The sequence below is a fragment of the Haplochromis burtoni genome, unplaced genomic scaffold (assembly GCF_018398535.1).
Source record: "Haplochromis burtoni strain Fernald_Lab_line unplaced genomic scaffold, NCSU_Asbu1 Contig_3, whole genome shotgun sequence".
NCBI classification, from domain to species: Eukaryota; Metazoa; Chordata; class Actinopteri; order Cichliformes; family Cichlidae; genus Haplochromis; species Haplochromis burtoni.
Window position 1 is genome coordinate 4,075,933 of NW_024582364.1, and position 12,793 is coordinate 4,088,725.

Here is a 12,793-nt window from a genome sequence, read left to right on the forward strand (position 1 = left end):
AACACAATTCTGCTTGTTCGTCACGAGAAAGCTTTTTTGTGTCATCACATTTTTAGCACATGACATATGCTGCAAAAAACCCTACGAGCTACAAGTGACAAGTTTTCACTTGTAATAATCAACATAATTAAACAATAAGCATTGTTTCCCTTGTCTATATATCTGCTAGCTGGTACTAATGAGAGTGTAATTAATTACAGTACCTCCGATGTGATGCATAATTCCCCGTCACATGGCCACTGCCGTCACAGCCTGGGGTCGGACAGCTGCATGAGAACACAAAGCATTTAATACGCAGATTACTCCACTTCCCACAGACTTTCCCAAGCTTGAACTGAATCTTTCTTATACAGGGGGAACCTTTTTATGTTCATTAGAGAGAAAAAAAGAGTTAGTACAGCGGAAAGTTTAGTAGAAATTTTTCATTACATTGCTCAACATTCAGTTTAATAATGTCTCTGAATGTCACAGGGGAGGGGATCTGGTGGGGGGGTGCTGTGCTGCGGAAACTAGAGGATCCTACGTTTCTCGTGAGGAGACCCAGCAGAGCATGCACTCTAACTACAAAGAGTCAAGAGTTGTGTTAAGCTTAGGTCGGACATACGGGGAGAAAACTCACTTTTTAAATAGATACATTTCGTCTCCACATGAACCTGCAGACATACCAGTTACAATCATATGTAACACAGTGAGTTTCATTCCAGTGTTTTGACCCACTATTGGAACAAATGTATGGTTTGGAGTGACACTTTTTCTTATTAATACTGACCATCTGCCAGCTAAAAGGAATGATCACATCACACGTGTCTGGCTCGATAAAGCTGCTGCGAGATGTTTCGCTGTTTAATCCCACATACCTCAGAAGCTCTTTCTTCGAATCCCGTAATGGCAGCTTGGCCTTGGAGCTTAACATGCTGCTATCTCCCTGGTAGTGTTGGTCTTCCAAGGAGACCTGATCATAATCCTCCTGCTGAGGCAGAAATAAAATAACAGCATGACCTTAACTGTCCGAAGTATCAGACATCACTCTGCAATGACCTGAAAGTGAATAATTAACAAAATCCCTGAATAATACTCTTAAAACAAGTCCTGGGGGTTGCGGTGCACGACGCAGACGAGATTACACTTGCGGTAGTAAACCACACATCCATTTAAAGTCATATTTAATCCACGTGTTGTTTGTGATGTACAAACTCGACGTATGGGCCTTCTTTTCTGTGCCATCACCAGATGTTGTGTGTGATGTAAAAGCAGGGCAAATTTGACAACTCTTAATACGTGGTACAAATGAATACCACCTGTGAGATCAAAAGAAACGAAACCTTTAGAGCCCAGATTAGACTCATTCAGACCCTCGGGCAATAGATAAGCACGTCCTCAGTGTAAATATAATTCATACATCTTATAGATTAACAGATTTGGCTCGAGCTTCTGCTTGGTCTTAGAACATGTCTCCATAAATGCTCTTAGAAACACTGCATGTCATTCAGCCTGGGGGCGAGGTCTACACTTGGATTTTTTTAAATTTTTTTAGGTAGGTTTAAGTTTATTTTTAGTCAAACTATTGAGTAAAACTGAGTAAATCTGGCAGCACTGATACATTTTTTGTTTGTTTTAATTCCTGTCGGTAAGGAAATGCTATGAAACAACAATCAAGGTGAAAATGAAATGGTAACACATATCAGGATACTAAATTCCTGAAAATTCATTTTTCCCCCCAGTTTCCTTACAAGATCTGTGTAATCTGGTGACAATGACAGAGAAACTGAAGAATTAAGAATTCAGCGGGTAGATTTTGGGAAATGACTGCAGATGGTATATTTAATAGCTAAATACATGAATAAAACACACACAAAAAAAGAACCTAATTAGTCCTGGAGGGAGTTCAGGCATTAACTTATTTGGTTTATTTTCTTATTTATATTTTGTCTCGCATATAAATTCATCGTTTGACCTGAACATTTCTGATTTGGATAATCCAAATCTTGTTTATTTTCTTTTTTTACCTCTTTGTCCTGTAAAACGCGAGCTTTGCTGAAGTTGACAGGGATGGGGCTCTCCCAGCTGTCTCTCTCACACAGCGGCTGGTAGAAGGCGGGGCTGATGAGCACACTCCCACCTTTGGCCACAGCGGACTCAGGGGGAGACAGCGGGTCGTCGGGAGGCGTCCTGCTCTGGGCTTTTACGTTTTCCTTGCACTTCTTCATGCTCAGGTCCAGGGTGCCGTTTTCATCCACCTCTATGAGCATGTCCTAAAGACAACAAAGGTGAAATGCACAAAATCTGATGTGCTACAGAAGAGTACAATAAATCGGATGTGGCTTATGAAAACAAATAAGCCAGAGGATAAAATTAAAAGGCATTCTCTAATTACAGCCTCAGGAATGTAAATAAGACAGCACAATACCTCATTAATATGACAATGAGGCAATATGGCAGACTTGAACCCCAGTAACATTTCTCTGTAAACACGAAAACTGACTTGAAAAGCAGCGCAAACAAACAGTGTATTTAAATAATACATACGGTGGTTATCTCACACCAGACAAAGTACCAAACTAAGCCAGCGTTAATTCTGCTGAACACAAAAAAATATATAATCACTGGTGTGTAGTTTTTCAGTGACAGCTGTGTCATCTGTTTTCTGGGACACACAACCAAGATGGCAGCTGGGGGGTGGCTGCTGGTTTTAGGTCATCATTATTATAGCAAAAATTAAAAAGCTTAATGTGGCATAAGTTTCCCCGCTGACAGATGTGTTTGTCGTTTTTGTGCTGAAACGCAATAGCATGATGACTTATGGCTGTTTTATGGTATTAAAAGTTGTACCTCATTAGATGTTAAAATCCTTTCCCATAAATGGAACCAATTATTCAATCCATATGTTTCATTAGACCCTATACATCATTATTTTTTGTAACAAAGAGAAGTGTGTGTGTGTGGGATCTTTCAAATTAATTAAAGGGGATAATTTTCATGAACACTGGATGAGGCCGTCCAGTTTAATTATCCAGCCATTTGATGGTGTGTGTACCTAATCAAAATAACATCACTGTAAAACTAAAGGATGCGCAGAGTTTTTGTGATTTATTTTCCCTCTAACGTCAGCTGGAGCTAAAAACAAAGACTCTAAATCTATATGTGTTTTTTTCCATATAACTGACATGTAAATACGGCCTTTAAACGTGCAAAATTATTCCGTTTTCAGCGAGCGTTTTTCTGCATTTGATATTTCAAAGCGTATAAGTTAAAGCACCAGACGACATATCACACTCTAAATATGGCCCCCTTTTTTTCAGACTTGAAAGCTGTTCTTTATTTTGTACGTCTCTCCAAGACAACTAAGCTGTAAACGAGAACAGATGATTAACTTGCTAACACTGTTTTATTCATTCAGTGGGCTGGTACCTGGTACAGGGCCACATTCTCAGCTCAACAAGCTGGGAGACAAGGATCTGTGCTGTGTAGGTGTGGAAACCTTGAATCATCTACAGTACAGTGTGCATGTATGTAACCCACAGAATGCGATCAATATTAATCATGAAGTGACTTGGAAAAAAAGTTGACTACAATGCCATATTACAGATAATGACAGCAGAAGAGATTTTGGATCTATGCTCTTCTCCAAAAAGAGTTTGGATTTTGTGTGAATTAAACTTTTGCTATGTTAACTCCTTTATCTGATGGGCTTAATCCACTCAAATGCTTTTAAAGACTATCTGGTGTAGACACACAGCCTATGCTGGATCATATAACTAAGCAAAATATCCTCTGCCATCTGCAGCGGGCAAGATGCATTCTCAGACAACAGTTCAAGGTTTTTACATGCCAGCTGATGTCGAAACAAAATACAATACCACATGTTTTATTAAAAAAAAAGGCGAGTAGTTGTAATTGAGAAAGAAGGCTGATTGTACTTCTTCTTTTGATGTGATTACACAAATTTTCATTTGTGTACATTAAAGCTTTATAGAGTGGAAACCTCCTTGTTTTTGTGCCACCAGAGTGCCAGGCTCTCTTTGCCAAATCCAGTCTTTTGATGTCTTCCCTTTTTATACACAAATCAGAGTTCCTTTAAAAATGACCACATTAAATACCTTTCCAAGTGGTCTAATTTGATTACCTTTGTGGAGGTTGCCAAGGGCCGGTCGGCGACAGCCTCCATGTTCTTCCGGTAGCGGGTGGAGAGGTTAAGGATGGCGGCTGTCGCTGCTGCGGCTTGGAGACTGTCTTCTTTTTTGAATTGACTCGGCGGGCTGTGTTGACCAGAGGTGGGCAGGCGGCCACCTGGAGCACCAAGGAAGCCAGGATACTGCTGAGGGGCTAAAAGACAAATAATTAGCAAATCATTTAGATATTGAGACACCAGGTGTTCAACCCAAACTTAAAAGTACCCAGAAAAAAGAGGAGATTTTTTGTTGTTGTTTTATCAATCACAGATATTTAAATAAAAGGCAGTCTTTGCAAATATATACAATATAGATCTGTGTCGTATGTAGATAGAGGTTGTAATTAGTGGCTAAAAAAAAGCATCCGCATTTATCCAACATCCTTAGTTACAAGTGTTTTTTTGTTTGTTTTTTTCAAAAAATGTGTGAAACTTACAATCAGGGTAATGCATCATTTCTGGGTCCTGGTTGGTCCCCATCAGAGGCTGCTTGCCGAAGACTTGTGCATCAAAGCTGGCGTAATCAAAGCGAATTCTGCTGTACTTGTCCATGTCTTTTGTGAGGCTAGTTTGTAAGGCTGCTACCGGGTGAGAGAGCCTATAGTTCAGCTGGTTCATCTCGAATTTCTTTATTAGGCCGAGGGCTCTATGAGGAGGAAAACAGATGACAATAAAATGCTTTACCGTGGTAAAGAATCGCCTAGGAACTTGTGAGAAAGGTGCTTAGAAAGTTAATATAAAGCAGTAAAGAGCAGACATTGTTTTTAACCATTGAGGGATGCCAGTGCTTTTGTACACTCAGAGTCTGGGATCTGATGTGTGTTGTAGATCCACAGCCAGGTTGCCAGACTAATTAATATAGTAGGAGTGGGCATCCTGCCCATGATATATCCACAGGGAACAAAGAGTTCTGCTCTTTTATCATCTCTAATAGAGAGGAACTCACAGGGACCAGCAACCATTGCTTATGTCTGCTTGGAAAGCTCAAAATAGGCATGTTCTGCTGGGATTGCTGAATAAAAATATTCTACACCGCCCTTAACAGTAATAGTGTTTATCACTTTTTTGCATAACCTCAGTTATGTCTGTAGAACTTCAGTCCACTACAGAGCTCGCTGTAATTATTTTCCTGCATGTGACCACACTGAGAGCACTGAAAACGTCATGTGGCATAATACCTCGGTGAGCGGTCAGGTGTTTGTCTGCATTTCAGGCTCTCATCCTGAGGTTTGGAGACTTTCACTGCAGCAGCGATGGGGCAGCCTGAGAGACTGGTTGGGGAGGAAATCAAACACATTAGCCTAATACTGTAACTCATGTATAAACAGGGTGCAGAGTTTCTAATGGATTTCTCCTGTGGATGTACCTCCGGTGGGTGCTACGGTTGCTGTTGACATGGCCTCTTCCTGTGCACCCAGGCGTAGGACATTTGAGGACGTTCTCGTGCATCGCCAGGACTGAGGGGATGACAAAGAACAGACAGACATGACATAAGCTCAGATAAGCAAAGATAAACATTTCTAAATTAGCAACATGCGAGACATAATCAAGCTTAAAGATTAGGATGGTAAACACACAACGTATATATATGCCGAGCATTTTGGAAATAAAACAAATACATTTTCCTGCATTAAGTGAAGATTTATATAACCGGCACATTAGAGCCTACACAGGAAAGATCCTACAGAGACAGAAGAAGAAGAAAAAACACACACGCACACACAAACGGCTTTTCTCATTGTGAGGAATGCTGTAATGTGGCTGAAATGTAAATAGCTTAGTGCAAAGAGAGAGCGTAACAAGACAGCTGATTATATTCTTCAAAACAAACACGTCGTTAAAGGTCCGCTCTGTATCCTTAGAAACTTCTTTTCTGTACATATCCTCCAATTAGTTTGTTGGAGTTGTCTATTTATTTTTGAATACTGCGTTAGCTAGCCCTTTGATTTGCAAATACGGCCTCCAGTCTAAGAGCATGTGCTTTTTTGAAAAAGTTAATTACTTTTTCTGTTCCTTTTGTAACATTACTGTTTAATGTTGAATGTTTGTTGAGTTACATTGAAATGACTTAACAATCGCCAATGCGGGGGAAAAAAAAAAAAAGAATTCAATATTCACACATTACAACACATTACGAGAAAAAGAGGGAGGGGGAGAGAGAAAATCCTTTAAGTTTATTTGAAAAGTTTTGTGCACGTCTTTGAATTCAGCTAAATGTATAAGCAGGCCTTTCTTGTTTTGGGCTCGTGCTAAGAGGATTTCAATTACCGTCGGCTGATTGTAAAATGTAAAACTGGTCGTTTTTGTGAGTGTAAACCATCCATTACACTGTTTGCACACACAGAACCGCTTAGTGACTTACTCTCTGGGGGGACTCGGACTTTATGAGGACACCCAGACAGACTCCTGTGATGAGGGTACAGGCCGGTGGCGTGACCAGTGCCATCACAGCCAGGAGTTGGACACTTTATATCCTTTTTATCTGCCCGTGGAGAATCTGTAGAGTCAATAAAGAAAGATTTTACAATAAAGAAAACACCATAACCACTAAGTGATGGCAAAATGAATGCAGCTACGCTGTCTTTAAGAGTAGAACTAAAGAAATAAGAGTGTCATATTATATTGTATATATTGTTCTGAATGCATATTACACAAAGGTAAAGAAACTGAAATATCATGCAAAGTCAGCCTCTCTTTTTTTCACAATACCATCTATTAATCTGTCATTTTAGTTATGGCTGCAGTTTAACGGAGAGCATTCACTTCTTAATGCCCACCCATCGAAAGATTACATCTAGGATTACACATTTAGCTGCAGTCATTTGAAGAATCAGAGGGAAACATCAGAGGTACTTTAGGAGGATTTAAGACTTATGGTCATGGTTAAATATCCAGTTGATTCCTATCAAAATCCAATATTCTGAGTAGACGCAATTCCATTAGAAAATTTTGTTCTTTTTTTATTTTAGACTGTTTATTTATTACTTCACTTGTTGCCAAAATGTTTTTAGTCTTTAAGAGGATTTCCTCCCTCTGATTACCCCACCCCCCTAAAAAAAAATGCTTCTTTTATTCCTTTTAATGTTTTCTGAGCGCCCAATCATCCAAATCACAAGTGGTCCATCTGATTTAAACTGGATGAAACTTGATTTTTCTTTAGATCAACCTTTTTATTTCTTATTACCTTTTCCTCCATGATAGGTGAGTCTGCCGTCCATCTCCATCATTCTGTGGTGCCTCCTCTCGGTGGTCATCTGCTCCATGAGGAACCGGTCCATCTCTCTGTAGGCATGGTGCAGGACCTGCCTTTGCTCTGTCTGCAGAGCTATGGCCTGCTCCAGCAGGCTCAGGTTTACCCTCCCTCGGCTCATTTCAAGGCCTCTCTCGTGGAGGCCCAGAGCCCAGGCGTCTAGCCGAGGCGGCCTATCTGCCTCTGCTTCCCCTTCACTGTCCGCCTCCATGGGGAGCAGCCTGTATCGTAAAGCTTCAGCCTGAAAAATGTTCGCTCTGCCCAGTGGACCACCTAATTCTAAGTGAGGCTCTTCTTTCACGTGCCCATTCCTGCCTGTAACATCTTCAGAGAGTCTGGAAGGACTGCAGTCTGAGCTGTTCACCTTGGCAGACAGAGCCAGAGGCTCCCACTCGGCTTCCCTCATGTCTCCATATTGACTCTGTGGCGAGGACGTACTGCTCATCCTGTCGTGACTTTGGTCTTCTTCATTATTAAGAAACTCCTCGTCATCTTCATCCATCAGAGGTTCAGATGTGTCCGGCTCACACTGTGGCGAGCCAACAGACGTAACTTCAGACCATCCAAGGGAACTGCTGGACTTTGCTGCCACATCATGGCAGCCATTTTTGTTAGTCACTCCATTGACTGTGTTTAAGTTTCCATCTAAAACAATAAGACAACACTGATTATTCGACACGTTCAAGTCTTTGCATGCTGAACTTGCTCATTTGTGACCCTTTAGTCACATAACATGATAAGAATTGTGCGCCCATGGTAATCTTCTGTAAATCCTTTTAAGGTTTTAGATTTTGTGTTACTTTTCTATGAAAAATATCTTGCGAAAAACATGTTTTTATAACCATTTATGGGATTTAAAAGAGTACATGATGCACTGGAAAGATAATCACAAGGTTGTCAGATTTCCAAGCAATTCCTCAAGCATATTTTAGATAACATACATAAACCTTCATTCTGCTAGTTCAACATGAAACCCAGACATGAGGAAGACAATTGTTTTTTCACTTTGTTGTTGTTTCCAATTGGAGCAACAACCCAATATAGATTTAGGACAAGATTATGAAAGGATTTACACTGTGTTGGGTGGAAAACATCAGTTTATAATTAGTTATGTGTATTTTAAAGTGCAAGCCAAGCAGCAACATGTTGTCATCCGAAAAACCGATTTGAAAAACATAATGTACATCTTGTTTCGAGGGATAAGAGCAAGAAAAGTGAAGAGGATTCCTGCAAACAGAGAATAGAGAAAATAGATAAAAGAGACAAATCTCTGTAAGATGGTGCTGTGTGTGTGGCAGAACCTGATTTAGGAAAAGCCAGCCATACACCGCAGTCACAAAACTGATGATAATATTTGTTGGGTACAAACGGGAGCCCGCTTTGCCCACAAAAATGAGAGACTTAGTGAACTTGACCCAAACTTGCTGAAAATGTGAAATCTTTGGCTTAATTTGATTAGATTAAAAAAAAAAAGAGCCATTACAGCGCTTTAAAAAAAAATAATTTTCAGGGCATTTACATGGAAAATTAATGGTTGTCAAAGTGTCAAAAGCTGAACTGAAAATAAAAAATTATCAAGCTTTTACAAGTAAATTTGACTGAAACTGTTAAATTAAAACAGGTGTTTGTGAAATATTGAAATTACATGTCCAATGTGTGATTGTGTACTGTATGCGGAGCACAGAATAGCTGCTGATACGAGCCTTTCCTATGTTCTACATGCTATTTGCTGCCTGAATTTGTGCATGTAATATAATGAGCTTATTAAGATCTTTATTTTTTTTTTTTTGCCTCGACATATTTGCTGCTTACTGGGAAGCTGAACCACATATAATATTATTTGAGATTAAAATCAAAGGCGGGATACTGCAGTAGGAGGTAGATTCATTACGAAAAAGTTTTAACGAATAAAAGCTCTTCAACAAATTCAGATTTTTATTAAATCAAGCAAATTACTCAGTGTTTAGCTTTTGGCATTCTGTATCCCATGTGGGTGTTAAAGAAACCACATATAATGTTTCGAGTGCAGATGAATAAAATATGCACGCATGTCTTCTTATATATAATCTCTTTTTTCCGGCTTATTTTGCTGAGTGCTCTAAATAATTCAATTTGCACCGACCTTTGGCCTGCCATCTTTTTGAATAAATCCAAAAATCCCAGTCATACGCACAGAAAGCCACAAGATTGTGTGAAACCTTATGCACTGAAAGTCTGATCAGTGGAACAGACAGAGAGGGTTAGGGTTATCCCTCAAAATGCATCTGAGACAACGCTTTATTAACGCCACTGATCATATTAAGTCATGGTCAGTGATTAACAATGGAAAGCTATCATCTGGATTGATTCAACAAAATCTCTCTTGATCCTCGAAAATCATACAAACTTATGCGCTATTAAAGCTCTTTGGACTGTGAGGGGTTTTACTTTCAGTAGGCTGCACGGGAAGTCTATATCCTCTTAAGTAGCCACACATTAGAGGCCAAACCAAAAAGTAGGATTCAATAGATTGAGAAGATAGATAGAGATGGATTGTGAGAATCAGATCACACAGTGCAGAGGACGGTACAGATACAGGCATTATCAGACAGCTGCGACTCATTAATGGGAGCGACACAAAAACCTAATCCTTGCCAAAACAGCTTTAAAAAACGACAGAAATTATGTGGCACTAATGAAAAAAAAAAAGCTAAATATATGATTTCCTGCATTGTTAAGTGCACATGTCTGGTTTGACATGTCTGTGCTTTTACATGCATTTTTGCTCAGGCGACATTACGGTGTGTTACTATCTGTTCCCTGCTGTGAAAAATATTTCGAAAGAGGCATCTAAAGACAAACCCTGTTGAATGAAAAATTAAAGCCAGTTACACATATTTACATTTATGAGGCAAGCAACAAGGGTTTTGTTTTTCATCCAGATGGACTCCCAGGCCTGACACAGCCGCATACAGTCAGACAAGCACACAGACATCCACACACACAAACACACGTATATATATGCACACAGACACACACATGCACAGCAGTGCAATGAAAAAAGGAAAGACACGGAGGAAAAAAACTTGGATCCCTCCGGTGGTTTGTGTGTTGGAACAGGTGAACAGTTTGTACTCCAGAATAGCCATTACCAGCACTCTGCAGCAGGGCTGCAGTTGGCTGGAGTTGAACACAGTGTGGCTCAACCAAACGAGAGGCTTATTTTTCTCCCTTTTTGTTAAAATGCAGATATGACCAGCTCCCTTCTGCAAAAATTCTTACTGCCTCCAGTCCACTTTTCCAATTTTTGTTTTTACCACAGGAAAATAGCCCCCACATCTGACAATCACAGCAAAATATGTTCTGAATATGTTTATCAATATTCGTGTTCTTTTGACACATTCAGATTTTTTTTAGTTTTTAAAAAAATTCTGGCTTGATTTTGTTTTGTTTTAGTGAATATCAGGTTCAAATAAGGGGGAAAAAATATATAAAGCAGTCAATCAATGATAAATAGAAAAAGTATCTGGAATACACAACAACAAAAGGAAACACTGGTGATGCACAGTGAATAACTTAGATAATTGTAATGTAATATGAACCCAGGAAACAAATAAATTCCATTTCCAATGAATCCACACAATTTAGTGAGCTACTCTCCTGGTCCATTTAACTACACACATGTGTACTATAATGAGCTGTAGACATTATGCCTAATTATGTATTAGACTGTGTTAGAGGGCCTAACAAAAGCTTTTGAAAGGGACAATTACGTTTGTTGCTTAGTTACATCGTTAAAAATATACCAAATCAGTGCAGATTATAGTGGGCGAGAATGCACATGTACACCACGAGCATTGTTGCCAAAATGCACAAAATTCAATTTATTAGGAAAAAAGAAAACATTTTTGCTTGTGAGAAGGACGGCGGCATAAGTGAAAATCAACAATTTTTAACTGCTGCAGATGAAGTGTCCCTGCGGGTAAGTAAAAAAAAAAAACAAGTAAAAGAAAAAGAAATAAAACAAAAAAAAAGAGAGTAAAACAGCAGAACGCCAGCCAAGCAGCGGTGACAGCTCATTTGTTTTTCACAAAAGGCAACTTCAATAAAAATTTTGTAGAAAAGAATGGAGGAAGTTTAATTTAAATCAAAGTGAACTGGTGCACGCCTCCATTCAGTTTCTCATTCTATGGATTCAATTGATTTGGACTGGCTATTGAAAAAGGACAGATGAGGGGTCTGAAATTTGGCCTCATCAAAAGAGGGTAAAGCCACGCCAAAAATATCATGGCAGATCAGCTGTCAAAACTTCAATTTGTGGATGTGAGACACAACTAATGTGGACCCAGCAGTGTAGTCTTTCACTTCCACTGCACAATGACTGCGGCTGCTGGCTGATGGTAGAGGGAGGGAAATATGAATGCAACAGATGGGATTTTAAAATTCAGCGTCAATTGTTCATCAAAACAGACAAAACAACAGGACATCTGTTTACCTGCTGGAGTGTCAATGTTCCTCAGCTCTTCTTTGTCCTGTGGCGGTGCCAGGTCCTCACTCTCCTCTTCACATGCCTCGCTGGGGCTGTAGTGGCGGGGCTTCATCAGCAGGGACTTTCTCTTGTTGATGGGGGCACCCTGCACCCCTTCCTGAGCACTCCTCTTCCTCGCCATGGACCCATATGGGCTGGAGGGGAACAAGGGAATAGAGGAAAAACCCAGCAGGGTCAGCGGAGGCCTCAGTTGGCCTATTTTAAACTTCAGACTACAGTTTTTTTTTAGCAATCACATCTAAGATTTGGGAAGAACGTGATTCCTTTCTGGCTTAAAGGCGAAAATGTGCGCGCACTTCATAAAATGCTTACCTGTGAGTCTCAGTGATGGAGTCAGTCAGCCCTGTGAAAAATAAAGGCCAAGAAATAACAGATAAAAAAAGTTGTGTTTACATTTCCACTGCAGTAGCACAGCATCTGTCAACATGTATTTCATCTAAGGGTTTAAGGCAACTGACTACTTTTGGGCTATTAGTCACGAAATTTTACAACATACTGTAAATATTTGTTTTGTAGATAATGTTTTAGGGATGATACCACATGGGCTACCCGCGCTTTATCCAAGCTTTTAGCATAGATTTTTTACTCCCTTTTACAATGCCATCGGGTATAATCAGCATAAGGATGTAGAAGTGGTCTCTTCATTGATCTGAAAAGCTTTTCATTCAGTCTGCTCATTCTCTGGGAAACCAACAGTAGCTCATCTTTTGACAGTGTTGACAACATGATCTAAAAGGGTAAATCAATTTTCCCAAAGGCCTGCATAAATCTCATTCACAAGTTCTACCCCTACTCCCATGAAGCACGACCAATAATAACACTTTTCATGAATTTTCCCAGTTGTAGT

The 12,793-nt window shown here is 39.7% G+C and overlaps 1 protein-coding gene across 6 annotated transcripts in view; it reads right to left on the reverse strand.

Annotated features, from left to right (window-relative positions):
• Window positions 1-12,793, reverse strand: part of st18 (ST18 C2H2C-type zinc finger transcription factor) — a 42,324-nt gene that overhangs the window by 6,897 nt on the left and 22,634 nt on the right. For 4 of the 6 annotated variants that reach the window (XM_005912604.3, XM_005912603.3, XM_005912605.3 and 1 more), the window contains 11 exons: window positions 12,259-12,289; window positions 11,893-12,080; window positions 7,353-8,063; window positions 6,531-6,665; window positions 5,535-5,625; window positions 5,347-5,439; window positions 4,606-4,814; window positions 4,124-4,323; window positions 2,007-2,252; window positions 858-970; window positions 204-266 (listed from right to left, as the gene is read on the reverse strand). In XM_005912604.3, coding sequence (XP_005912666.1) covers window positions 204-266; window positions 858-970; window positions 2,007-2,252; window positions 4,124-4,323; window positions 4,606-4,814; window positions 5,347-5,439; window positions 5,535-5,625; window positions 6,531-6,665; window positions 7,353-8,063; window positions 11,893-12,080; window positions 12,259-12,289 — 2,080 coding nt within the window. The remainder of the gene's footprint in view (window positions 1-203; window positions 267-857; window positions 971-2,006; window positions 2,253-4,123; window positions 4,324-4,605; window positions 4,815-5,346; window positions 5,440-5,534; window positions 5,626-6,530; window positions 6,666-7,352; window positions 8,064-11,892; window positions 12,081-12,258; window positions 12,290-12,793) is intronic. The other 2 variants (XM_042219718.1, XM_042219712.1) reach the window with 1 other exon arrangement.